The 27,158-nt window shown below is 42.3% G+C and overlaps 1 protein-coding gene across 1 annotated transcript in view; it reads left to right on the top strand.

Annotated features, from left to right (window-relative positions):
* The first annotated feature begins 543 nt into the window (after nucleotides 1-543).
* GNA12 (G protein subunit alpha 12) overlaps nucleotides 544-27,158 on the top strand; it is a 44,236-nt gene continuing 17,621 nt past the window's right edge. Inside the window, exons 1-2 of the mRNA XM_075436258.1 lie at nucleotides 544-1,283; nucleotides 13,951-14,166. Of these exons, the coding sequence (XP_075292373.1) occupies nucleotides 963-1,283; nucleotides 13,951-14,166 (537 nt within the window). The 5' untranslated portion in view covers nucleotides 544-962. The remainder of the gene's footprint in view (nucleotides 1,284-13,950; nucleotides 14,167-27,158) is intronic.

Genomic DNA, 27,158 nt, shown 5'->3' with positions numbered 1-27,158 from the left:
GACACGCTTCGACACGTCACTGCGCGACTTCTGCGGCTCGACCGCTGCCCGCCTTCTCCCCAGCGCCGTGCACCCCGGTACCGAGAGGCCCTAGGGCGGGCCCCACCGCCTCAGCGCCTTCCTCACGCCGATGGCCCGGGACGCGACGTCACGTAGCGTGACGTCAAGTGAAGTGACGTCACGCCCCGCGCGGCCGTCCCGCCTTCTCCCACAGCGAGGCTCAGGGCCCGCCCCCTCCGAGGCCACCTCTCTCCGGGGCCCGCCCTCTCGCCTCTGATTGGTACTCGCCCCGCCTCCCGTGGGGAATCTCCGCCCCCGTCCCCGCCCCCGCGCTGACCCTCCCGGCGCTGCCCGCCCTGCCGTGCCTTGAGCCCTGTCGCCCGCTTACGCCCGCCCCACAAGCCTGCTTCTCCAATTGGAAGAGGGAGCCGTTGACCGACACTCCCCTTGCCCAATGAGACGCAGCGTTGGCGGAGCGGGAGGGCCGGACGGGCACCTCCCTCCGCAGGCGGCGGCGACGTTCCCTGACCGAGGGGGCCGGGGGCTCCGCCGTCCCAGCGCACCGCCGCGCCTCAGCGGGACCGGAGCCGGCCGCTGGCTGAACCCGGGGCCTCGGGGGCGTCTTCACGGCGGCCCCTCGCCGCTCGGAGAGGAGCGGGGCGGCGGTGCCCCCTCCCCGGGCAGGGCCTGCAGGCCGCGCCCCGCCGCCGCCACCCTTCTCCCCGGCCGGCCGGCCTGCCTCCCCGGGCCGCACCCCGCCTCCCCTCCCTCCGCAGCGTCGCCCAGCCGAGCCGGGAGAAGGGGAATGGGCGGTCCCGGCCCTTAGCCCCCGGCTGCGGCTGCTGCTGCTCCTCCTTCTCCTCCTCCCGGGTCCCAGCGTCTCGGCGGCCTCCGCCCGATGCTGGCGGAGCTGCCTGGGGTCCCCGCGGCGTTGTGAGCGCTCCCGCCGTCCCGCGGCCGCCATGTCCGGCGTGGTGCGCACCCTGAGCCGCTGCCTGCTGCCGGCCGAGGCCACGGGCCGCGCCGGGGAGCAGCCGCGGCGGGAGAGCAAGGAGCGGAGCCGCGATGCGGAGCGGGAGGCGCGGCGGCGGAGCCGGGAGATCGACGCGATGCTGGCCCGGGAGAGACGGGCCGTGCGCCGCCTGGTCAAGATCCTGCTGCTGGGCGCCGGCGAGAGCGGCAAATCCACCTTCCTCAAGCAGATGCGGATCATCCACGGCCGCGAGTTCGACCAGAAGGCGCTGCTGGAGTTCCGGGCCACCATCTACGAGAACATCCTCAAGGTGAGGGGGGGGAGGCCGGCTCGCCCCGCGGGTTTGGGCCGTGCCCGGAATCGCCGTCGTGAGCTGGGCCGGGGGGGCGGCGGGGGGGCTGCTCCCCCCGGTTTGCTGGGCCGCTCCTCGGCGGGGAAGGGGGGGGAGGAGGGTTGTGGGTGTTTCTGCGGTGCAGGTGCTTGGGAAGGCGCCGAGCTTTTGTGCGACGGCCTAGGGGGGCTGCGGGGGGGAGGCTCTGTTACTCGGCTGAAGGCCTCGGTGGTAAAAGGCTCCAAGGAAACTTCCCTGCAAAGGGGATTGAGGAAAGCTTTGTGGAAACGCAGAGGAAAGAGGATATAGGTGTGGCCTGTGCTCTGGAGAAAAAAAAAAAACCACGATGAGAGCATCCTCTAAGTCAGAACTGGAGAAACTTCAAAATTTGAAGAAGCGAGGAGGAATTTCCACGCCTCTGCTGAGCGCCGTGAGGCTGCATAGCTCGAGGTGGGACAAGAAATGGGTCCCTGTGTGGGTGCTGTGGCTGGGGATAGCTGCGTGGTAGGTCTTTAGATACGGGGGACCCTCGGCCCTGAGCGGTGTGGGGTGTGGTCAAGCGTCGCTCTGAAATGGAAGCAACTCTGTTTTGCTACTTTTGAAGAGAGTTTTTTGTTCGATGCGTCTGCAGGCTTTATAGCGCTGGTAGCATTTTGCTCTAGTGACTGGAGAATACAAAGGCTGCTGATGGAGCCTACAGGTAGAGCCTTCGGTCTACAGACAATTAAGGAAGATCAGTCTTGACAAATACTCTTGCTTTCTGGTAAACCCTGTGCAGGTAGAAGTGAACGTATTTCAGAAATTGCCTAAAGGTGCATAAAAAGCTCACTTAAGAATGTATCTCTCTTCAGCTTCATAAGCTTTCTCTAAAAGAGCTGCCACTTTTTTCTCTAGGACTGTCTCCCTATGTGGACATGAATTTTTCAGGCTTTCTGAGATTTCATAGAAAATTAAAGAAAAGGGAACTGTGCAAGCTAAGGATAACGAGTTACTTGTAAATTTTCAAATTTTTTTGGAATAGAACCTTAATATGCACTTAACAAGTTGCACACGTGCAGTAACACTTGTTTTTAAGAATGCCACTGTTCCATGAAGGGCTTTTGCTTCTATTAGTGAACAGGAAAATTGTTGACTAATTGTCTTTTCCTTTTTTTAGTCCATTTTCAGGAGCCTGTACGTGTATTGTAGGAGCCTGTTAACTGCAGGAAAGTTGTAGCTCAGAAGCTTCTCTTTTGCTGACGTTATGTAAGCAAAGAGAGTGTTACACGTGTTTGTCTGTACACCTAGAAATAAGAAGCCTTGTTTTAGAGGTATTCATGCTTATTTTGGTACTGCCAGTGATTTATTTGTTGCTGTACTGATTCAAAGTCGTAGCAGAGGCTTTTAAGGAAGAAACTTGTGAAAACGGAAAAAAATCTGAGATTCCTTCTTTAAGTTGTCTAAGCAAGACTAGTTATGGTAAAATATTGTAATATTTTATATGTGCAGAAGGTGTGTAGCTTTCAGCAGCAGAATTTGGTGTGCTTTGGGAAGGAAGATAAGTGTCTCCATCTTGTAGTAGGGGAGGCTGAGTTACACCCTTGAAGCACTTGTCTGCTGGATGGCTTTGGGCAAATTTGCAGAGTAGAATCCAGGTCCTCGAGGTAGCAGTCTGGTGTTCTGATTTTAAGACCCGTAGCTAACAACACTTCTTGGACTGTTGTCAGCTGAACACCTTTTCAAGCCTCCTAATCATCAAACTAAAATTTGGAAGTGTTTTTGAAGTGAGTAAATACGGTTCAACAGATCGCCCTTTTGGCCTTGCGGTTCGTGATCTGGGAGTGTTAGGTTAGGCTACACTGCTGGGTACATGGACCACATCTCTCTGACTCTTCCTTCTCTTGTTTCTCCAGACGACGGAGATGGCCCTTGCACATGAGGCTGTGGCTTGCTCTTCACCCATAGTTTTTGAGGAATGGCTTGGGAGTGGTGGCTATGGAAAGAGTATGCAGAAGTGGTGGGAAGGAGGTCTGAGCATGGAGTGTGTGGTGGAGAAGGCAGTAGATGTTCTGTTTGCTTTTTGCTCATCTGAAAGAAACCTGGTAACACTTTGATACTCTGCCGTAATCATTGGGAAGAAATCAAATACCAAGACAGAATTATGGGGCTTTCAAAGCAGAGTGGTGTTGTCAGTGTCTTTATTTTAGAGTAATTGCATAGTACTTTTTTTCTATTAAACTTTGTTCTGTGGAAAACCATGAAGTGTTTCAAGTAAACTTATTTTGCTTCTTTGACAATGTGGATTGTCAAATGAACCTGAATGCCATTCTTTCTATAATAAAGTGTTCAGACAACAGGTCCTTTTCGCTTTTTCAGGAAGGTCAGACTACAATGATCATCCCTTAAGACTAAGTGGAGCAAGGATCACCATGTATGTAATTTATAAGAAAGGATATAATATTAATTTTTATAGTATGAAATGTGGACAATGGAAAATGAAAACGATCCTATCGAATAGCATATAAATCTGTTTGACATTGTGAAGTGCAGCTGCAGCAACCTTAGCCCCTTTTTTCACGCAGTTCTCAGCATGGTCGAACAATGGGTCTGTTAAGCTTCCGCAACGCTGAGATCTGAGTTAGAAATGCAGTGTAAATCTCTGGGATTAAATGGTCAATTTTTGTTTTCCAACCATGACTAAACTTCCCTCTGAAGGGGGAGGATTACTACTCTCTCAGTAGTGCTTGATATTTCTAAAGTGCTTGTTGCAGGAGTGTTTAGGCAGTCTGTACAGCGTATGGAGAATGAAGGAACTGAATCTGAGAGCAGAACCTGAAACCTCTTCGAAAATAACTGTGCTAAGTATGAATTGACATTTGTGTCAGCTTCCACTTTATTTTGAGTTTTCAGCTTCTCACTTTTCTGATATCTCCTTAATGCTGAGTTCTCTCCTTACCCTGCTCTCTCTCTCATCCCTCACTTCGGGGAAAGCCTAGTTAGAAATGAAATGCTGAAACGAAATAAATCTGTGATACAGAATTTACTTTTCCGTTTAGTACAGGTGGTGGTTCAGGGCCTTGCTAGCTTTTTCTGGCATTTGTGGGACGGTCTTCAAACACATTAGTTTTGCTTTGGTTTAAGGTAAATAGTCATCGGTTAACTAGGGTTTTGCTTGTTAATCGAGGCTAAGTTTCAAAGTAACTTTTTGGAACTTTTTGGTGATTGGAGTGAAAAGCAGCAGTGTTAATGTTCTGGTATGAGTACACAGGCTTCATGACTTTAGCACACCCACCTGGAAAAGGAGAGTGGATAGGACAGGGCTAGCTGCTGCAGCGTGAATTTTAAGGCGGCTCTTGGATATACAGAGAAACTTGAAAAACTTTTGTGTACCTTAAGTTTCAAATCTAAGAAATGTCCGCTGGTGTTACATGAGCGTTTCGATGCCTTCTGACTGTAGCTGAAGGAGTAATCTTTTGATACCTTCCAAAACAGATGGGTTGGCCTTGCTACTCTGCTTGCTTCCTTTGATAACAGTTAAAGAGCTTGGATACTTGATGAATCATAGCTCTGATGTTCCTTGTCTAAATGTTTTTTGTTTCAAGTGTGAGAATATCATGCTGCTTGAAAAAACCCAATTCGGCTGCATAAGAAAATAAAGTAATCTACAAGTACCAGAGTGGTACTTGCACCAGCTTGTTTGGGAGATTTCTATCTGAAGAGAGAAAAAAATCGGCTTTTAAAAGCCTCGAGTATAATGCGTTGACTTTTTTTGGTAATGTTAGTTTCCATGTTGAAAACAAGAAGGCCAGCTCAAGGTTTCAATACATCTGCGAGTGTTTTCTTGTTGTCTGTGGCCTGAATTGTGGTGATTGACTAAGGAATTGAAAAGCCTGGAATTGTGGAGGAAAGGACTACTCAGGAAGTGGTGTGTAACTTCTTTTGTGGGCTCTGAGTAGGGAAAAAAACAACTGAAGATTTTGAACATGAAAACTCCCTGAGGAGATATCTTTGGGACTTTTGAGTGCAGTTGCAGTACACGTGGGCATACCTGAGAGCATTTCTCCTTGACGGTGTGAGTGACAGTAAAGCAGGCAAGATGAGTAGCCTGTGCTGAAGTGCATTTTAAGAAGAAGTTTGGACTTCTGCAACCAATACTAAACCTAGACTACTGCTGCTTCGTTGTTTGCAGGTGCTCTGTATACTTTGAATGGGCTTATATTGCGTTTGTGGTCTCAGACTACAAGGTAGATGTACCTTGTGTCATTGAAAAACAAAATAAGAAAACTCACTTGCAACTTGGGAGTTACAGATGAGTACAATAGGAGGTGGGAAAATAATATTTCTCAATTTATTTGGGAGCTACGCTTGAAGTGGCCAAATTATCGAGTAATTTATAATGCAAACAGATTTCTTCTGCTAGCCTACAAATGAAGGGGGAATACATCTTTCCATTATGTGAGCTCTAGTTACTCTTTAAATTGACTACACATTTCCTTGGATTTACCCACAAATGAATTTGGTGACCTGTTAGGAGGTGACCGTAGTGACACTCAATCTGTTACTTCAGAGTTGGGATCTAGTTGTAGTTGAGTAGTTGGTCGCAGGACACAGTCAAGCTTATTTCCACTGGCACAGCTTCTTTTGAAAGGAATGGTAAGGAGAATACTCTGTAGGAACTGTGGCTAATTAGGAGCTTTTTCATTAAATTTAACATACAAGTGCTAAAGAATTGTGCTACTAACAATGTTCACAACATACAAGTTCCATGGTAGAACTGGTATTTAAACCTGATTATCTTTGCTTTGTGCTTTTACTGTGTAGTGGTTATTTTAATATGAAAAATAAAATTGACAAAATTATGTAGAAAAGCAAATAACACTTATGAGTCTTGTTGGTCTTTCTTTTTCGGATTCATTTAATCAATGAAACTTACTAACTTCCAGTTGATGTGTTTTCTGTGTCTTAAATATAAATTCCGTCAGCTCTGGTGGTCTCTTTGTATTTGGAGTTTCTCTTCGTTGGGCTAGGAGAGAGCAATCTGTCTTCATCCTGGTGGATAGTGGAAGAGGAGTAATGGTCAATAGTAAGTGATAAATATTCATAGTTGTTCCGAAATAGAGCTTACAATGCTCTTGTGATGTAGTCATTAGTATTGCAGAGCATGAGTTAGTCCCTGGAGACTGCAGACACATACTTTGATCTTTTCCAGACAAAAGTTTAGTCACTTGAGTGACTAAATTTGGGAGCTTACATTATATTCAGTTGGCTGAGTATACATATATTTTTATAATTAACTTGGAAACAGTATTGGCAAAAAAAAGTTAGCAAATTGTGCTACTAACAATGTTCACAAGAAAACTTTGGACCAAAGGCAAACTAGTACACATTGTTTGAAAAAGTAAGTTCAATACAAATTACAACAAGCGAAAAAGCTAGGAGGAATTGGAGTCTGTAGAGTTTCCAAATGAATTTCCTTCACTTGCATGGGTTTTTTTCTTGCTCGTGGGGGTGAGGAACTGGTCTTATCTTAGCCTTGAAGGCCTCCCCCTCTCCGCCCTTCCCTGCTCTCTAAGCACATCTGCTGGTTGCTGTGGCAGTGTATTTGTGAGGGCAGCATGCCGGGGTCTTGCAATACCTGATGGGGATGCTTTTGGAACTGCAGATGCTGCCTCCACTTCATGGAGAGCGTGAACTAATTATGAACTACATATTAGTGTGATGGTCTCAGGTAAAGAAGAAACCTGGTAGTGCAATTCTGAAATCATTAACTCAAGAGTTTTTCTTTAAGGTCCTGCACCAGTTGCCACCTCTGAGGTCATCATCTCTCTACTTTGTGCCTAGTTGCAAGTAAAGCTCACAGTGAGAGTATTTTTCTTCTGCATTTATCATAATTTTGCTGGATTCAGTTAAAGACAAGGACTCTTTTCAGAGTTTCCAGACAAGCAGACATCACTGCTACTCCCAATTCAGAGATTCAGTGGCTAATCCAAATGTTTCTTAATGTTTGTATTCCTGTGGACTAAGTAAATGACACTTCCCCTTTGTTCCCATTTTTTGTTTGTACGTTGGGCTGGAAGGTAGGTCATCTTTACTGTTTACCCTGCTCTCACCTGAGTGGTGATGGAATACATGAATGATGAAAATACAGGCTTAACTGTTGAGCCTTTTCATTGTCCAACTGGGCTAACTGGTGCTGCTCCCACCCATGCCCTTGTGTCCGTCTCGTCCTAGAGCAAACTAATACAAGCGGTAGAAACCACTTTTTGCATAAATGACTAGGGTTTTGGTGATGTTTTCTCACTGGATTGGCTCATGGGCTCAGACAAATGACAAACCTCTCAGACAGGAGAGGCTGGAACTACGTGACCAGGAAAGATGCCCCTTTTGATGGCACCTACTTGTTAGGCTGCTCTGAAATATGAAACCTTATCCTTAATGACATTGGCTTCTTGGCTGCTGCTTGGCTATAACATTCCGAGGACATAGATCAAATAAAAATGCAATTAATGCCTTTACGATAGCGTGCTGTAAAAATCTGATTGTGTTGCTACTCCTTTGTTGGTAGTAGATGACCTTCTTCCCAGTGTTCCAGACCACAATTTAAAAAAAGTGCATACGACTATATTTGTGAACACTGACAACTTTATTTTTAAAAATTGTACTTGAAAAGTCTTTTTTAGAACGCTAAAAGATGTTTTCTAAAAATACAAGTAGGTTACATTTTATCATCTTTCTTTACTTGCCAGTAAGCATTGCTGCTGAGAAGTCCAGTCCCATCTATGGCTGTGTGCTTCGGCTTGCTTTCTCTGGTATTGGCACCAGTGATCACAGAGCCGCTGCAGTTTTTCGGCACAGTTAGACTTGCTGGTCCAGTTGGACCTGTGTTCATACAGCTTAGTGCTGTTCCACTGGCACAAAGGGTGCATTACCAATACCTTGCTGAGGCAGGAGCACTCCTTTTGGCATTAGCTCAGCTTTATAATGGTCTCTGTGAATTGTGATCCTCAGACTTCGCCAGCTCCTTGTGAACAACAATTAGGAAAAACACAGTAGGAAACACGTTGGAGTCTCCCTGTTTCCTGCAATGTTCATCTTGGTTTACAGCCATAGGAAGAGACAGTATTGCCTGTTGGTTGTCACTCGGAGTCCCCTGATCAAGACCTCAGCAGCGATCAGCACTGTTCTCACAACCACAGTTTCCCCAAGTGATGCGGGTGCTGGAGATCTGGGGCATTGGTACCAGGTTGAGCAGTGTGTTGATGGCAAAAGCTTAAAAAGTAGCTGCTGCAGTGTTTCGTGCGTAAGAGTTACTCCGTTGCTTGTGATCTCATAGCCCATAGTAGTTTCGTAAAATTATTTTGAGAAAATGCAATGTAGAAGACTTCTCTGTTTGTATACAAACTCTAAGTAGTTTTGCAAGTTCTCTCTAGACACTTGACTAGAATAATTAAATCTTTTGATCGCTTGACTGTTGGTTTGTGTGTGGAAGAGCCTGCCCTTGCTGGTGAGCGAGCACCCCCCAAACCTGCTGTTTCCGTTGTGTGTTTGGTGCTTAACTGTGGCGTGTTTGCTGGGCCTCTGAGTTGGTCCATCTGGCAAATGGGTGAGATTTTTAAGAAAAACGAATCCTTGATGTGCTGGAGTGTGTGAATAATTTGAAATGTGAATGTTGTGTTTTATGTAGCAGTGTAAGTACTGATGTAAGGTAAGCTTAAATCGAGCTGCTCTTCAAATACTGCAACGCTTGTTTTCATGTATTGGCAAGCATTGCGGGCTTTAAATGACATTAGCTGGTGATAACTTTTCTAATAATAGCAACAAAATAATTTAATTGTTATTTAAAAATACAAGACAACCTGGATTTTTTCAAAGCTAGAATGCTTTCAAAAGTAAAGAAGAAAAAAATATGTTTGAGCCAGCCCTAGTAATGAGCATGTGTGCATTACCTTCGTACTGCTGGTGAGTAGCAAGCGTTCTGCTGGTGCCCAACAGCTGTGCTCTGTCAGGCTGAGGTTCTTTGTCTCTGACATGAGGAAAAAAAAAAAAGAAACAACCCAAAAATGGGTACAAGAATAGAGCAATGTGATACTTTGGTATACTCTTCCCGTTATTGGCAGCCTTTGGTTTCGGAAACTTCTTGAGCCAGGAGTTGCATATGGAATGTAATCAAATAGTCCTTTTTGGACCTTTCTTCCGTCAATTTGTCGTGATTGCTTTTTGAGTCCATTTATACTTTTGGCCCACATCCCATGTAAATGAGTTTGTCTCGGTGGGGGGTGTATAGGGAAAACCCTGCTTTTAGTTTAGCCTTCTGTTTGATAACAGTGTTGCTGTATAACTCGTACTTGTGTAGCAAGCGGTGGGGAAGGAATAGTCTTTTTCTGCTCCCTTTCTCCAAGTGGTTTGTAATTTCTGTAGAGATGTTATGCCTTAGTTATCTTTTTCCAAAGCTGTGATTTCTAGTTCTACCTAATCTTTTTTTCTGTGTAAGATACAATACTTCGTGAGGTAGATCACGTGTCACGTTCGTATTACACCTTTTCCTCTTCTACCTTGTCTCCATTCAGGTTTTGTGTTTGCTGGGGATTTATACAGTCACTTGAATAAGTTAAAAATTATTAGGAAAGGAATGGAACAGAGAAATTCCTATTTTTCATCCCTAACTGGTGCTTCCCGCGTGCTGCTGTTTTGCCATTTTCTACTGCCTGACACTATCCTTATCTGTGGATTTTAATTCTCTCCACTTATGCTTATTCTGTGTTGTGCTCTGATTGCAGCACAAAAGTTTTAAATCAGTTCAGCTGTTCAGAAGTTTATTTCATATCAAAAGTTGTTGCCATATTTTTTTCCATAGTCCAGATTTGAAAACAGAATGTTAATTGACAGTATTCAATCTTCTGAACAAAAGAGTGAACTGACATTTTCTGTAGTAGCAGAAAATCAGAAAAACTGCCTTGGGAGTGTTGGGAAGGTTTACTGTGAACTGAGCACTGCAGTGAAAATAGTCTGCTGTTGCCTTCCTTGCTAGAACTCAGGAGGGAGTGTTGTGCATGCAGTAAGACTTGTTTGGTGGTTTTTTCTTACATGTACCACTGGTGTCTAAGTCCAAATTCAGTTTTGAGAAATATGCTTTATTATTAAATATATTAAGCTATTCTGTTCATTCTATAATAAATGGAAATTATAGGGATTTTAATTAAATTTGATCTTCTACATGAAATCTACCTCTGGGCATCAACAGTATGTATAAACTTTTAAGCAGTTTTACCTGCAGATGTAAGTAACTCTCTGGCTGTCTCCCAGGATGGTCCTTTTGGAGGAGAGAGGTGTGGGAAGTCGCTGTTGGAAAGTGGGAACCTTTCCTATGGTAACTTGTGCCGCAGATTAATGGGGCAAGGATTATCAAATGCTCATTGTGGCCGCAAAAAAATAGTGTGACCAGTAACTCTGAAATGCAACAATAGCAATACTTGGGATCTAAATGTGGCAATTTCTCTGTTTTTCCTCATCTCCTCATCTTTGACATCTGCTTGTTACATTTATAGAACTGTTTTGTGGAGACAGAGAAATGTTAAATTTAGGTTCACTTTACTGGGGATGTTGCTGAGTCACAAATACCTTTAACTGCTAAGAGCTGGGAGGAAGAAACATTGGCTATTTTGCTCATTGTTTAAAGCTTTTACTTACGATGCATTTTAGGGGCGTGTTCTATGAATTCCGATTTTGAGAGGTGCTGTTCCTGTGGATATGCAGAGGACAGCATTCCTGCTAACCCACTTCGTATTTTGAAGTTCTTCATTCAGTGTTTAAAATCGTCCCACTGTGTGTGTCTATATATGTCTCGGTTTTGTCAGTGCTAATGCTGATGTCTCCGCATCTGAATCTCCCACTTTGCCCCAGATCAGGCTCTCTGTGTGATTTGGTGGCGACCATTTTCTCTCTCTCAGACCATCAGAGCAAGGTGCTGATGCTGCGCGCTCCCCGTGGGTAACCTCATGGTAGTTAATGCACTTGCATAGGGTCTGTGCGGTCTAAGTTTAGTTCCTTCTCTCCCAGGGAGAGTCAAACCTGCATTTCCAAGGAGCAGCAGCCAGCAGATAAGTGACTATTCTGGGACTGGAGCAGTCTCTGTGCCCTTCATTGAAATTCTGTGCTGTGGTTTTCTCCGAACAAACACTGAAACTTGCCTTAACAGCAGTCTCTCGCGATCCTCTGTGTCTCCAGTGGGAGCAGGGGAAGGCAGAGCGACAGTGTGGGGAAATGCTCCCAGCCTGGCGTCCCAGTCCTGCTTTATCCAACTGGGAATTGTGGGGTTTTGCCATCGTTCCTCCGACACGCTTGGAAGGGACTGCAGTAGCTGTGAGAGGGGTAAGGGTTAAGTCAGTCGGAAAGCTGGGAGATGGAAAAGCCAGAGATGGTGGCAGAGAGCTGGAGCCGAAGCAGGTGAAAGGTCAGAGCTGGCCTGTGTGGGCTGGAAACTTCTCGCCAGTGCAGGGAGATGGTGATCGCTGGGCAACACAGTGCCAATTAACTGTTTCTGTTCATAAACGCTTCTCGGTCAACAGAAACAAATCTGGCACTAACTCCCTAGAAGTAGCGGTGTCCCACCAGTCTCAGTTACCACAACACTTTGGGAAAAACTCAAAGTTCTCGACGGGGGCTAGGGGGGAGCTGACACCGACTTGGCATCGCACCCGGGAAGGTGTTCTGTGCAGGTGGGGGGTTTGCAAAAGCATCTTAGGCTGTGAGATGGACTGCAGGCACCTGCAACTCAAGAGACAGAACCTTGCAAGTGGGGATTTTTTTTCCTGCATGCTTACCTTTGTTAACACTGTTCAACTAATGCAGATCTAAAGATTTCTGTTAATAAAGGGATAAATGCTGCAAACAGGAATGAGAGCTGGCTTCTGGTCTAAATAGTTACTTCTGGTTACTAAATAGTTGTGTTTGTAACTTAAAGCTGCAGCTTGTAAATATATTCAGTTTTAGTCTTCTCTTGGTATTGTGAAGATATATTCTCTGCTTTATAAAAAGAAAGTAACAATCACTAAAGAATCATAAATATTTACATTTTGGGGAAACTGCACTTCAGAAACATGGTCACACAGTGACAACCGCGATGCTTCACTTGGAGTTCCTGTTCTGTGACACTCGTGCTAAGTTGCTGCTCACTTCCTTCCCCAATCTTCATTTCCACTGGGAAAGTTACTGTCCTTGTTGCGTGGTGCTGTTAAAGGACTGGAGAGGTGAAAGGTTCAAGTGTTAAGAAAAGATACGTGCAGTCCTGATAGCTTAAAGTATGCAAAAAAAAAATCAGTTCAGTAATGTGGAGGTTCATGTGAATAGCTGTGGAAAGAGAACTTCAGTTTTATTTTTTGTTTACTTCTGTAAACTGTAAAACCAAAAGATCAACACAGTGAGAAAAATGGTTTACTATAATGCACAGATTTTACTTGTGAATTAGATGGTGCTTACTGCTGAGAAATAACAATTGGCTGTCGGAAGCTATTTAGTATGGACGTAGTTAGATTCAAGACTGAAGTTTCAAAGTTACTTAACCACATATGTTTGGCTTGTTGCCATGAATGTGAAATTAAGTTTCCATAAAAACTGCAAAATGTGAAATTAAGCAGTCTTGGTAATCCTAAATTATATTTGAGAAATTTGAGAACTAGATCACTGTCCTTCCAGATTTTTTTTTTTTCCAGAATCAGAGTACCAAACCTTGTCAGGACTTCTTAGCAAATGTGTGGCAAGTTCAAAAAGTGAGCTGATGCTGATGGAAAACTGCGTCTGCTTTACTGAGCCTGGTAGCTTGAAATCTGTGCAATGTCTTCAGCTGTCTTGCCACTGGGCTTTCCTGCTGGAGGTGACCATTGGGATGAAACTGTCTCCACGGAAGGTGCTCACTTACAGGAAATTTTCAAGAAATCTGTTGGATAGCTGTGTTGTGTAGCATCCAAGGAGATCATGCCAAAACCATGCTTTATAGCAACATGCTTTTTGGAGCTTACCAGTTTGGTATTGCTGTCTTTTTTTACCTAAAAGTTTAACTAGTTGGTGGATGCATACAGCTCTTGAAGTTACCAAGCTTCTGCAGTTTTGGATGCTCAATATACTTTGCTTCACCAGAATATACAGTATGTTCTTTCAGCGATTTTTTTTTTTTTTTTTTTTTTTTCTTCTTCCTTAAATGCTCTTCTGATCTCCCCATGCTTGAGAAAGCTAGTATGTCCTTTTTGGTATCTGAAACCCAAATGCGAAGAAAAAGATGGAAGAATATGGTTTCAGGCATGGTGTTACTCTTATAGCTGTGAGGATCATATATTAGTTCCCAGACGCTTTTATGCATTTGAAGTTTACTTTTATTATCTGTTGGTAGTATTGCTTGTTGCAACTAGCTGTTGCTGCTAGTATTTCTTTCCACCTGGAGAAATATATTGTGGCTAAGTTGTTTATACAAGCAAGCTCTTTCTGTCTTATTTCTGTTGGAGATGTTGCGATAAACAATGTTTATGATTCACCTCAGTAGTGTCAAAAAAAAAAAATCTTCAAGTACCTCTCAGTCCTTGCTGTTCTACATTTTAATCTTTTTGTCACTGATTCAGTCCTTGCTGTTCTACATTTTAATCTTTTTGTCACTGACTTTATCTGAATCATTCTTTAGGGCTGCAGGGTTCTGGTTGATGCACGGGACAAGCTGGGGATCCCTTGGCAGTACACCGAGAATGAGAAGCACGGAATGTTTTTGATGGCTTTTGAAAACAAAGCTGGAATGCCCATAGAGCCTGCCACCTTCCAGCTGTACGTACCTGCACTGGGCGCGCTCTGGAGGGATTCGGGGATCAAGGAAGCCTTCAGCCGGCGGAGCGAGTATCAACTGGTGAGTATGTCCATCTTCACAGTCGGGGGGGGAGTTCCCTGCTGTATAAATATCTCTTCAGTTGAAAGATTGCTTGCTGTGTGCAAGATTCAGCCATGATATGAGCCGTTTGTAGTAATGCTGTAAATCTGAGCACTTCAGCAGCAGAAACAAGCGGTAATTTGAGCCAAACTTGAAAAACTACATGGCAGTGAGAGGGAGTGGAAAAGTGCACATGACTGGATAAACTGGAAGAGCAAGAGGAACCAAAAAAGGCAGGAATTGGTTGAACTAAAAATATTGTAGCAGCTCAGTAGGTCTGTTCATAGTAGGTCACTGATGAAGGCACACTTAATTTCTAACTTTCCAGTCCTGCCAGCTTGCACTATATTGATACTGGCAAACTATTCCTGCATGCAGATCTTTCGAAGTGAATGCAACACCCATTCCGGCTGCTGCTCTTTGGCTGTTTCTTTTCATCCTGACGTCTGCAAGTGAAGCTTGGATAAGCAACTGAAAGATGACAGTGAGCTTAAAAATGTGCGATCTTTCTTGCTCTCTTGCTATTAGGTTTTCAGGCTCTCATGCCAAAATAGCTGCACTTCTGGTATGGAAGAAGTTTGACAGCTGTTCACAAACCACTACTTTTGCTTCCTGTGGTACAAGATGGAGATTCTTTTTTCTCTGTTTCTTCTCTGTTCAGTGAAACCAAGGTACTGATCCATGCAGCTAGTACCACAGTTACTAGTTCTTGGACATGATATGGGATGATATCCTAATTGCGCTAATAAATGTATCTTTATGATTTTATCTTTAATCATGTTTTAATCTACAAGTAGAATTCTTTGTTTTGGGTGTTCTGTCCCTAAACTCCATTCTGCTTTTTATTTTTTTTAAGAGGCAGTTAAATGTGAAATTCTTCATGCCTGGATATGTTATCAATGTTTAATTAGAGGAGTTAGGTAGAGGTTAGAAACGTGGCTTTCTATAGTCTCCGTTAGACTCTTACAAAGGATCTCAATATAGGTATAGAAAAAACTAGACAAATTCGGCAGTGCAATACTTGTAGTTTGTTTCCTCATGCTGCTTCTCTGCGTGGGTTCTCTAGTGTCTAATACTGTAGTTAAACTCATGTTGCAGCCCTAAGGTACTCAGTCTCCACTAATAAGATGTCTTTTAGTGTCTTGTTGCATCTTTGAAATCTGTCTCTGAAGTATCTTGAGACTGGTAAATGGCTAAAGAATAAATAAAATGACTTGGTAAAATTGTCACAGGATGATTGTGTAAACCTGATTTCCTTAGGTTAAGAATGTATCAATTTCCATGTTGCAGTATTGAGGAAGGGGGGAAGGACGTGCAGGGGGGAGAGAGGATGGATTAGTTGATTCATAATTCCTAGTGTCTGTAGACATAGACTAAGACTTTGCAGTTCTAAGCACTGTTCAAACATGGAATAAAAAGATGGTTCATGCCACAGGGAACATGAATTTAACATGAGACAACGACTAAGAGAATCCAGTATAATAAGCATGCATTTTGTTTTTAAGGGGAGATTCAGGTTGGGATCATGTGGGAGGTTCATTCCTCAACTGGTTAGCAATAAAATTGCATCAAACTGGAAGAAAAAAGCCAATTTTGTTGAATAAATAGCATTCCAAGACTAGTAGGCCTACCTCTGCATTCTCTGGCTTTGAGGATTAAACAGGAAATACCAAAAAATAAAAAATCCCCACAAAACCCAAGCATACAGGCATGCAAGTCATCATTTAATATGCTGTCATCTTCAATGTCATGGTAGAGTTCTATCATACATCTTCTTGGATGGCGTTCATACAACCTTTTTAAAGTTACTGGGACAACTGAGAAACTCGTGCAGGCACCAGAACTTTTATCTTGTCAATAGTGCAACAATGTGGTGTACTACAGAAACAGTGTAACTCGGTCCTGCAGGCTCCATCACCAGGAGATAATAAAGTATCTCAATTGTAAATAAAAAGCACTTAGATTTAAAAAGCTTTTATGAAGTAATAGGTTTTTCTCAGGGATACAAATGCTAGTTCAGCAGAAGTCTGATTCCCTGAGTATATGGGGATTAGCAGCAGTACGATTTCTTTTTAACACCACCACCACCACCACCACCCCCCAAAAAAAACCCCCACAACCAAACAAGCTTAAAACTGCATAACTTTTTAAAGAAAGCAGGTGATTTAAGGAGATGCCGTATTTATACTTGCGTATGATATGTATAAACCCATACCTTCATTTAGTTTAAACCCTTGCTGGATATAGACTCATGTAAATAAATAGAAGCCAGATATAGTGAACTCTGAGAAAATAAATCATCTCTGAATTGATTTTAGCTAAGGCTAAAGAAAACCTCTGTATCAGCAGTCTCTTTCTTATTTAGTATAAATGAGCTATTAAATGGAATGTGCTTGGTTTGAACTGAATTTATTATCTTTATCATAGTTTTAAAATCGTCACCAAAATTTGAAGCTTTACATTACTATGGTCTTTCTGAATGTTTCTGGGCAACGTTTGCAATAACGACCTTGCTTAGCACTTGCATTTTCTTCATTCTCGTCTTACTGTCAAGTGAACACTAGCTCTTTTTTCTATTATTGTTATTATTTTGCCTTCTAAGCCATAAGCTTATACTGGTCTGTTTTTGAACTCTATATTTCTCCAGGAAGTTGTGTGACTTTGTTTAAAAATATAGAGTAAAACGTGTTGGTTGCTTAACTAGTGCTGAAAATTGCAGTGTACAGGTGTCTACCTATGGTCTGTAATGCCAAGCTTAATGACTGACTTGGCAGTAGCAAACTTGTTGAAAGAAAATGGCTCTGACCATAACCTCATGCGATCTGAAAGCTTCTTCTCTGGGACCGCAGAAGCTGCCTCTGGGCATTTGAGTGTTTTCTGCTTCATATTCAGTGCCTAGAAATGCTGGCTGTAAATCCCTGTCTGGGTCTTTGAGCCTTTCAGAAGTGAGTGGGTGGATTCTACAATAGCAGGGTGCTTGCTTGCTTTTTTGCTTCGCTGTCTTTCTTAAAGCAGACTAACCAATTTCGCTTTCTTCTCACAAACATCAGCCCCTCGATCTTCCCCCGCCTCAGCCTGTCCCCACCGCCCCAAGTTGCTCTGTTCTTGTATGCAAGCCAAGTAGTTTGGGGACAAAAGCTTCATTGTGTGTTTGGTTACATTGTCACGTCTGTGTCCTCGTTTTTTAACTACTAGAATAGGAATTCCTTTGTAATCAGTATGTGATTCTTCTCCCTTCTCCCTTGGCCTCATTATCCTACCCCATTTTCTGTCTGTATGTTAGAAAGGAATACATTTGTCACGTGCCTTCAATGGCGTGTAACGTTTGCTCTTTTGAGGTTGCCTGTGGTAGTCTGGGCTGTTAAGTCTTCCTTGTCAGCAGGTGGAGACAAATCCTACTTCGAGTGGCTTCCGCGGAGAAAGGACCTTGGGACTTCAACTAGGATTTAGTTGAAGGGGTGGAAGCTTCTTCAGTTTGAGCCTAGTAACAAGTATGTAGGTATACTTGGGAGTTCAGGTGCACATAGAAGAATCTGCAAGGTTTTTTGCACCCATAAGTGATGTTTCCTTTTATGTCATCAATCATGGAGACTAGGCCAACATAGGAATTGCTTTGGTCAGGTGGTTTTTGTTTTCTTGGGTTTTTTTTCTTCCTCCCAGGTCGCTAGTTGGGAGAACGTGAGAAGCCGTTCACTTTTGTTTTAATGTGTCCAGAACAAACATAAAATCTGAGGTGAGGTTAGCTACTTTTTTTACTTTTTGCAGCTTGGAATGCTTCATGTCCTTTGGGGTAAAGATGGGACAAATAGGGCTTGTCAGGCAAGGAAATGATACTTTTGTCACAGTCAGAACAGATATATATTGTGCACTAGCACTGTTACAGAGTTTAAGTTAACAATGAGCAAATCTGCAAAGGCCATCATCTGGCTTCGTCAATTCTTGAGAAAAATTGACATTGTTTTATCAGATTGGGTTTTTTAAACAGAAACAGTGTTTTTTTGTTTTTTTTAAACCTCTGTCCTAACTATTTCTACTCACAGTAGTATCTTTATTTGAATGATTCTTACTGCTTCCCTTCAAAATACGAAGTCTTTCTAGCCTGTAGTTATGTATTTCAAGAGCTCCTGAACTTCTCCTGTGGTACAAATCATATTCTCATCTCTTCAGGGTCGACGGGGCTATTTACTCTCAACTCCAAAGCCTATTTGCAGTAAAGGCAACTGTGCTGCGTTATTCACATGCAGCCAGAGTAGCTTCTGACTTGTGTTTACAACTCCCGCCCTTCTGCATACAGAAAAGATCATGGCTATCCAAGGAGGCTGCAAAAGGCATTGGTTTTAATGCAGTTATTCTTAATATACAGAATATATTCATGATCCATCACTAAAGTATCAATTTAAATTTAATTATTATTGGTGTATTTATTATTATTTATGTTCACTGCACTGTTGAAAAAAATATTCTAATGTTTTAATAGCTCCTTTAAAAAAAAAAAAGTCAGCGTTAATGGGAAGTAGAGGTTCCTGAGAGGGGAAGTAAGGGGCTTGGAAATAGAGACAAAAACTTACTACTGTGTCCATAGCTATTTTTAGATCTCTGCACGGGGAATTGTGTGGAACACTTCCAGTAATACTTCAAATACGAAGAGCCTCTGAAGCCTTGGATGTGGGAAGACTCTGGAAAATGTTTTAAAGACTGTTTCTTTTATATTGATTCACAATTCTCTGGGTGTTTTGAGGTGGGGGGGTTCTGGGGATATTTGTAATAGGACACAAGTCACTCCCCTACGAATTAACTGTATAGTTTTTTTTCCCCTCTAAGCAGACACTCAAAATAAATTGAAGCAGTTAAATTACGCCTGCCAGAACAGATAGTGCGCTGGAATGTTGCGTAGTGAACAGCCTGCTCATTGCATTAGTATAGCTTCGTGCTACGTTCTCCTTACGCAAGGAGCTGATGGCTTCAGAGCCTTGTAGGCAGCCAGCTGTGTGTTCTGCGTGGTGTGGAGGTGAGGCACTAGTCATTCCCACTAATACAGAGTAGGAAAACTTGCTGAAATGACTTTATTTTAGTACAGAAATACTAGGTATGGCAGTATTGTAAGGTGATCAGGAGTTAGGCTGTGGACCAGCTGCTGTAGCGTATGGAGTTTGTGGCAGCGTTCGACTGCCTCTGTAAGCCAAGTGAATTGAGAGGTTGAGCAGCAAAGCAGAGTGCTGGCTTGAGGGGTAAGTGGGAGTGGGCTCTATTTTGCCAGAATTCTTGAGTGCACTTTAATAGAGATTTCTTGAATCCTTAAGTAAAAAGTCTTGAACTGTCATTTGTCTTTAAGATGCAAGGGCAGAGTAGAGTTAGCCTTAAAAGCATGTTTCGAGGCGTTTTACTCTGCTTTCAACATACATGCCACAGCACTGAAATGCAGGAGTATTTGTGCCAGCTATCGACATAATGCCCTTGCTAATGCACTTCCATTTGAGGAAATGCTGAGTGTCACATCAACTCCAGCTTATACAACTGGCCATAACACAAAAATGAGCTCCTCTTTTTACAAACTACTCTTTGAATATGACCTTATACAAGAGGCTATGAATGTTGCTTATTCTGTATGGATGATTTTTTTTTTTTTCAAAGCCATGAAGCTCGCATATTTCATCAGTGAAGCCCATTGGGGCTTGACCAATGCTGCTGAGATGTGCAGAGGAAATAGCCACGCTGTCCAAAGTGCCAGCATGGGAAATCTTGTTACCCTTTAATACACCTAACTGGGATTAGGCAGCAACTCTGCCAGATTGCTTTTGAGCTTTGCTTGAGTATTTCTAGATTGCAGAACTCCTGTGGAACTAAATCGTTGCTGGAGAAGTTACATGGATTTTTTTCTTTAGTGGATCTGGATGGGACATACCACTCTGACACAGAAAATTTTTTAAAAAAATAATGAATTAACAGTAATGCTACAAACCAGAAACTCATGTTTGCTGTTGCTGAGCCTTGGTATTGTGGAATTACGCAGTATTAGTGCTGAAAGTCAAGTACATCTGTATCTGACAGCATTACATGACAATTTGGTGGGATTTTTTTCCTGTTGGTTTTTAAAAAAGCTAATGATGAAGCTGTGGATGATAAATAGGCCTGTTTGAATTTAGCTAATACACTTAAGGAATGATAGAGCTATATAACCTAAGCCTTCCCTTAAATTTGCCACTTGTTTGTTGTTAAAAAAATAATAGCAATAGTCTGTTATAATCTGTTTTTATGTTAGAATTCTGAAACAGTGGCTTAATCTGACATAAGATGTCATATTAACTTAAAAGATCATTAACTAGCAGTCTTTCGCTATGCAGCTTGAATAATATCCTTCTCTGGACTCATATAGGAGGGTGAATTATGGAGCTGTTTCTCTTCAGTTAAATATCTAAGCAAGGTTTTATGCCAGTATTGTGGCAATTAAGTGCCACATGTCCAGATTTCAATTCTTAATTCTAGGTCTGTCCTCTAAGTTTATGGTCCGGTTATGGAGTTTGACTCATCTTTGTATAGCAAAAGAAGTTAATTGCTTGTTTAAGTATAATACTGCAAAGCATTATGGCTGGTCTGTAGTAGGAGCCATTAGCAGTTGGAGTCCCTGGCTTCTAATCCTGTCTCTTAGACCAAATAGGAAATTTTTTTTCAGATCAAAGTCTGAAGTAAGAACTCTCAAACAGAAGTAGCATTTTGCTAAAGGAGGTGAGAGTCAATGAATTATAGTTTGGGTTTTATTAAAAATTGAGAGGTAACATAAAGCAAAATGCAGCTGGAAACCTTTACACAAAATTCTGTGGATATTGGCTAATACTGTATAGTCAGTTTGCATCTGCAGAAGTTAAATACTCAGTCTCCTATTATTTGCAGTATTCTAAAAATAAATGCTTCAATGAAATATGTTAATAGGTCTGCTGCCACCAGAAGAACTCTTTGAGCAGCATGGTGTTTGGCTGTGCCAGCGCTAGTGTGTCTTGACAGTCGCTGCGATTCAAATTCAGAACTAAGCTGGAGCAGGAGGCAGAGTTGAGGATGCCTTCATAACACGTTGTCTGTCGCCTGCACCAAGGAACGCTTCACTTGACAGTCTCAGTTTTGCTTTAAGTGCCACTGAGCAAGAGGTGAGAAGAACTTGCATTTAAAGTAGTCTAGATTCAAAATCATTTGGAAAATCCAAGGTCGTAAATCGGTTTACACTGCAAATCATTTTGAATTCTACCAATATCTTTTCTCAATGACAGAAGCCATTCTCTCAAGCAGAACCATCCATAGAAAGCTGTGTGATGAGTAAAACGGTTGTTAGCTGTTCTTAAATGCATTCCGCTATTGGAGAGAAATAATAAGAACCAGAAAAGTCATGAATTATGACCGTTTCAAAACAGTGCGAATGGAAAAGTGTTAGAGAATAGCAATCTGTTACAGTACCTACCTGAAGTCTCAACCAAGGATTAAAGCCCTCTGCACTAAATGCTCTGTGGAAAAATAAAAGGATTCCTGCCGTGAATTGCTCCTGGCCTTAGGTTATGACAAAATGCAGCAGCTGGATGAAATGTAGCCTGCATGGAATTGGGAGGATAAGTTGGAAAGTAACGAGCAGATCATACATAATAAATAAGCGGATAACAAGAAATTGATATGCCTACCATATGGGAACTGAGACAGATGCTGAATTAAAAAGAGCTGTGCTACTGGCTGTTCTAGTACTCTGTATAGTGAATTCCTGGCACTCTGCATTTTTTCCTTTTTTTTTTGTTTTTGTTTTTTCATTTAGAGATGAAAAACTTGGGGCAAATCACCTAAAGTCTATAAAATGTACAGTGCATTAATGCACTTCATTAATGCCATGCTGTCTATGGATACTGAAAGGTTGAAATTCAGACTTTGTGTGGTCCTACATTTTAACTTTTAGGTTCTTGGAAGTAGATTAAAAAGCCTTGTATTTTTATGGTACTGTGTAAGGCTGTCTGTAGGAGTTTCTGCTTTTGGCCATTGTATGCCAATAAATCTTGACTGTTTTTGGTGTGGTTAAGGTGAATGAGAGAAACGACTTCATAGATACAGCTCCCATGTTGAAAATTCATTATGAGAATTTGCATCTTGCCTAATGATTGCCATTTTTCTAGTTAAAAGATTTCTTTTTACTGGTGTATTTTATTAAGAACAAACTTTGTTGTCTTTGCCTCTTAGTGCTTGAGCCCATTGAAGAACTGTCTGGGTGTCCCAGAAGATTTACAGAATAAATCCTGTACTCATCCTTGCCTCTCTCTGTATGCGTGTGGTAACAGTTATAATTTGATGTCTTACCTTCAGCAGTAGCACTGAAACACAAAATCTAATGTTCTTAGACTGGAAAGGTCCTTTTGGCTCCCCACTCTGGAGAATAAATGCCACCCTGCTTCTGGAAAGAAGCTTTAATTTTATTATTCATAAAATAATTAGAAAAAATACTCAGTATGTCTGTCTTTGCAGAATTGTTGTTCTAAGCCCTAATTAGTGCTACTCTAAATCTTGCCGGACTGTGTTGAATATAAGGATTTGTTCAGAGCAAGTACAGCTGTAATTAATCTTTGCATTCCCATTAAGAAATGCTGGCACATGCTGTGAGAAACAAGGAAGGAAACTTTCAGTTCAGGCTGTCTGAGCCAGTACCCAAGTGCGGCTAAAAAACCACTGGAGTGATCTCTTTATCCCTTTCTAGTGTACAGGAAAGTTCTGGGCAGAGGCAAATCTAACCCAGCGAGCAGCCTTTAGCTTTAGATTATGCTGTTCATTTTCCATGTTCAGAAAGTTTTTAATGGATCTCAATAATTCAAGAGACTTCAAAATTGGCAACTAGTTTCTCTGTAGAGATTCCCAGTAATGAGAATGCGTTCCAGAAATCTGAGCAAGTTAAGTACATTTAAAGATGCACCCGTTGTATGACTGAGGGAGTCTACTAAACAGTTACTGCTGAAATTTGGTGCAGCGGGAGAGAGCTAACGTGTGAAGTAATGAGCATGCGCATAGGTTAAAACCATGGTAGCACATGAGGGCAACTTTTATTCTAGTTGCAACAAAATACCTGCATCATGCAGATATGTATATGTTAATATTTATCCGTTTACACTGAAGTCTAAAAAGAATTGAATATTGTTTGTAGTGGAAGGGCTCTGCTCGTCAGACTGGTTTCAACCATTCAGTCTCGAAGATCTAGCTGAAACGGAGACTGTTATATTTGTGTTCTCATCATACAGGTTTTCAAAGTTTTTGGTGTATTAAAGCTACATGTTCTACTTGAAGACCCAGCAAGGACAGGCTTAGCTGTTTAACAAAAAAAGAAAGAGAGGACTCCTGCTACTTGCTGTGTGCTGTTATTAGCAGTTTTCCGACTCTATGGCTGGTTTCAGGAAATTAGGGAAAAAAAAAAAAAAAGGCACTGAAAGAGAAGTGAATGGTTTTGTTACAGCTGTCTGCCTGACGTGGCTCGCTGTGCTCAGAAGAGCAGTGCTGACAATGTACTTCAAAGTTCCAGTTCTACAAGTCAACCTTTTGCACCTCATTTGTGTGTTCTCTGTAGTAATTCAGCTTTCTTTCATACTGGTATCGGACCTTATCCTTTCCACCTAGAAATGGGACAGTGAGTAAGGGTGATCTCGGTGTCTTTCAAAATTCTCTAAAATGTTCCCTTGAGGAAAAACAGTAAGAGGGTAAGGCTTGTATTTTTCAAAGGGGCCACTGAATTTAATAGGATAATGGCTAATGAATGCTTTCAAGCTTTCCTGAATATCCTAGCTTATAGTAAGCCATGTAGGATCAAGAATAAGTAACAAGCAGAGATGAACAAATAAGCAAAACATTAAAAACTAGGTCTGTTTTTATGGGGAAGTCTTACTGGTGTATCTTCTGGATTTTTATACGTAAGAACAACTTCAAATATCTGTTCTCTTACCTTGCAGCACTGACAGTGAATGGTGTTTAATGAGCCTGTGTTCTTTAAGAAACAGGATGGTAGAAAGCTGGAAAGGAAAATGTGGGTGGGATAGTTAGGGAGCAATACCTTGCTCAGTTGGCTATGTTATATTCTTTCTAGCTATCCAAATCTTGATCCTTTTGCAACGACTTCTTGAAAAGATTTTGATTTCTTTAACTTACTTCTGTTATCTTCCCCTGCTTCTGCTGTCTCCCTAACAAGCCTGTTCTGCCTTAAAATACTGAGTGTTTTACTCAATGTGTCGTGCAAGTATAGGGCTTAACTTGGGCTGTAGTTCTGTGATAGAGTAATCACAGTGAGCAATAGGAAATGGTGGTTTAGGGAGTTCTGCTTTGCTCTATGCTCTTGCTTGTGTTGGCACAACTGGTTTTTGGGCAGTTCATCTGAGGCAGAGTGCAACCCTATGACTGATGGTAAGCGCAGCCGAAGTAGTGACGTGCTGTGGCGTTGGTGAAGGAACAAGCAGCTGGCATCGCAAGTGATCACGAATAACTTCTACCCAGTGCTTGCCTAGGAATGATGGCAGTATCTTTATCTCGCTGATCCTTCATCCAAGCAGTGGTTCATTTCCTCCATAAATCTTTCCTGATGCTAAAATAAGATGCCTGTACCACGAGGGTGCTGTTTAGTTTTTAAAATGTTTGTGTTCCAAATTATCGGAGCCCCTGAAGTGTTTGCACGCTGTTCCAAGTCCAGGCTCCGTTTCACAGGTACTGAGTGTAGGGGAGCAGGTGGTGCGCAGAGGGAGGGAAGAAACACAGCATTTGGCTTTTGAGTTTGTCAAATGACAACTGTGTAACAGTGGAGGTTTTCATAGATTAGATGACTTAAGGATGCATCTGAACACGATACTGTTCAGAAGATCTCTCCAGGTTCCATACGGCCACAAACCAACCAGCTTACAATGGAACACTAATGAAAGGAGTAGAGTTGTTAGGTTGTCTTCTCGAAGGAGAAGAGTAAGGTTAGCTCAATACTCTGCTGCTCCTTTTTGTGAACCAGCACTAGCTGGGAAGGCTTTCTATTACAAAGGCAGAAGGCAGCATGGTCTCCACCTTCTCCTTAGTTTGCAGCAATACTTAAAGCGGCTCTGTGGAGTAAACCTATTTTGCTCTATTATTGACTTAGTGTTTGGAGGAGGGGAGGAAAACTTCTTGGAAACATCATGCAAGATTTTCTGTTTGAGAAAGTGGAAAACATGTTGCTCTGAGAAGTAATTTATTGACACCTTTCAAATGTCTCCTCTGTATACAACACAGATTCCTGCAGTTCAGACTGTGGCAGACTTGTGCTTCACTTGGCTTTGCTCCTGAACAAACTGTTGGTGTTTGTCCTTAGAAGGTCTGCTCTCCACCCTGCCCCCACAGCCTCTTATTTTGACTTGCTTGCCTTGATATTCACTTAATTCTACTTTGGAAAATTCAGTAAAATCTCAAACTGAAAAAATACTGGCTTATTGATGGAACTCTTTCCCATTTAATTCCATCCCTCAATTCTGCATATTGAAGACTTTGATCCACCTAGTTTCTCTGGGCAGAGTACAGTACTGAATTGGTAATGATGTTAGATGAGGGCAGGAGGCACAAGAACCACCTACTGTATCCTCTTCTTCTGTCGTCTTTCTCCTAGTCCAGCACATGCATTCTAGGTTGCAAGGAGTTCAGATGGCCGTCCGCGTGGCTGGACTGTTTCCCCCTCTGCAGCTCAGTAGGATGTGACTGGGGCTTTAATTAGGACTTTTTTTTTTATAAGCTAGTCTGCTCACCAGCTTGTAGAAGTTTGTTAAACCCACTTCAGTTTCCACTGTGGCTTGATTAATTTACATGTCTAGATGAGGCCTTAAGGGTGGAAGCTAAGTCACTTCTTTAATCTTTACATTTGTTTTCAGATGCTTATAGTGCTTAATTTGTATAAAGCAGATGTACGTGAGGGTGAATAAAAATAAAGCTTTCCATTTGATACAAGACTTCAACATTACTTGTTGGCTTTTTTTCCTCCACGGTAAGTCATTTCTAATAAGCCTGATCTTCAGGATAGCTTTATAATGATTGAGGACTGTGTCAAAGGACTCAGCTGTAGACACACATGAAAATAGAATGGACTTGCACATAAATACAGCCGCTGTTCATGCAGTTACCAACCCCGTCTCACTTTGAGTCTTCGCTCAGGGATGTTAGATCCTTTAGTGAATCGGTACTTGAACAGCTTCAACTTTCAGCTCAGATAAATCCATTCCAGTTTTGGTTTCATGAGTGAAAGTAACGATGTGAGTTGTGTGGTAGGATGAGTTGAAGTGAAAAATGCAGGAAAAGCAATCCTGAGTGTTTTGAAAGAGAACAAATTCTGAAATTAAACAAAAAGAAGTTTAGGTTACTTGAAATCTTCATACTAAAGTACCAATAGTGCGAATTTGCTGAAGTGTAAATTTTGAAGAACTTCCCCTTCTCTTGCTGAAAACACCTTCAATAGGGGAGGGAATATTTGGAATAATTGGTACGTTGTGACTGGATGTGAATAAATTAAAAATGTTTTGAGATTATAACTATAAATCATATCACAGAGAAATCTGGACTTGATTGTGAATGGTAACAGAAGCTTATTTCAGATCACCAAGGGTTGGTTGAGGTTTGCTATCACTCATCTGCTGGACTCAAGGTGTGGTGTTGGCACTGGAGCAGGAGAGATGAGGTTATAGGGAGGACAGTTGCTTCTTGGGTGAAACCTTCTCTCTCAGACCCATAGTACAGCTGTGAACTAATGAAAGAAATGTTCTTGGCAAATGTCATGGGACAACTTGATCCCTGGTGATCTAGGGGATTTACAGGTGCATGTAAAGGTCAGACTTTGTAGAAGGTAATACCAGTCTCAGTGCAAGTGGGTGAATGTGAGGTATCGAGTAGTTTGTGTTGGTCAGTCTCTTAGAATTGACAAATACCAAGCTATTATTGAAAAAGGAGAAGTTTTTTGTTTCGAAGGCAAATGA

The sequence above is a fragment of the Opisthocomus hoazin genome, chromosome 15, assembly GCF_030867145.1.
Source record: "Opisthocomus hoazin isolate bOpiHoa1 chromosome 15, bOpiHoa1.hap1, whole genome shotgun sequence".
Taxonomy (NCBI): Eukaryota; Metazoa; Chordata; class Aves; order Opisthocomiformes; family Opisthocomidae; genus Opisthocomus; species Opisthocomus hoazin.
Note: the sequence above shows the minus strand (reverse complement) of the source record. Positions and strands in the feature narration are given on the sequence as shown.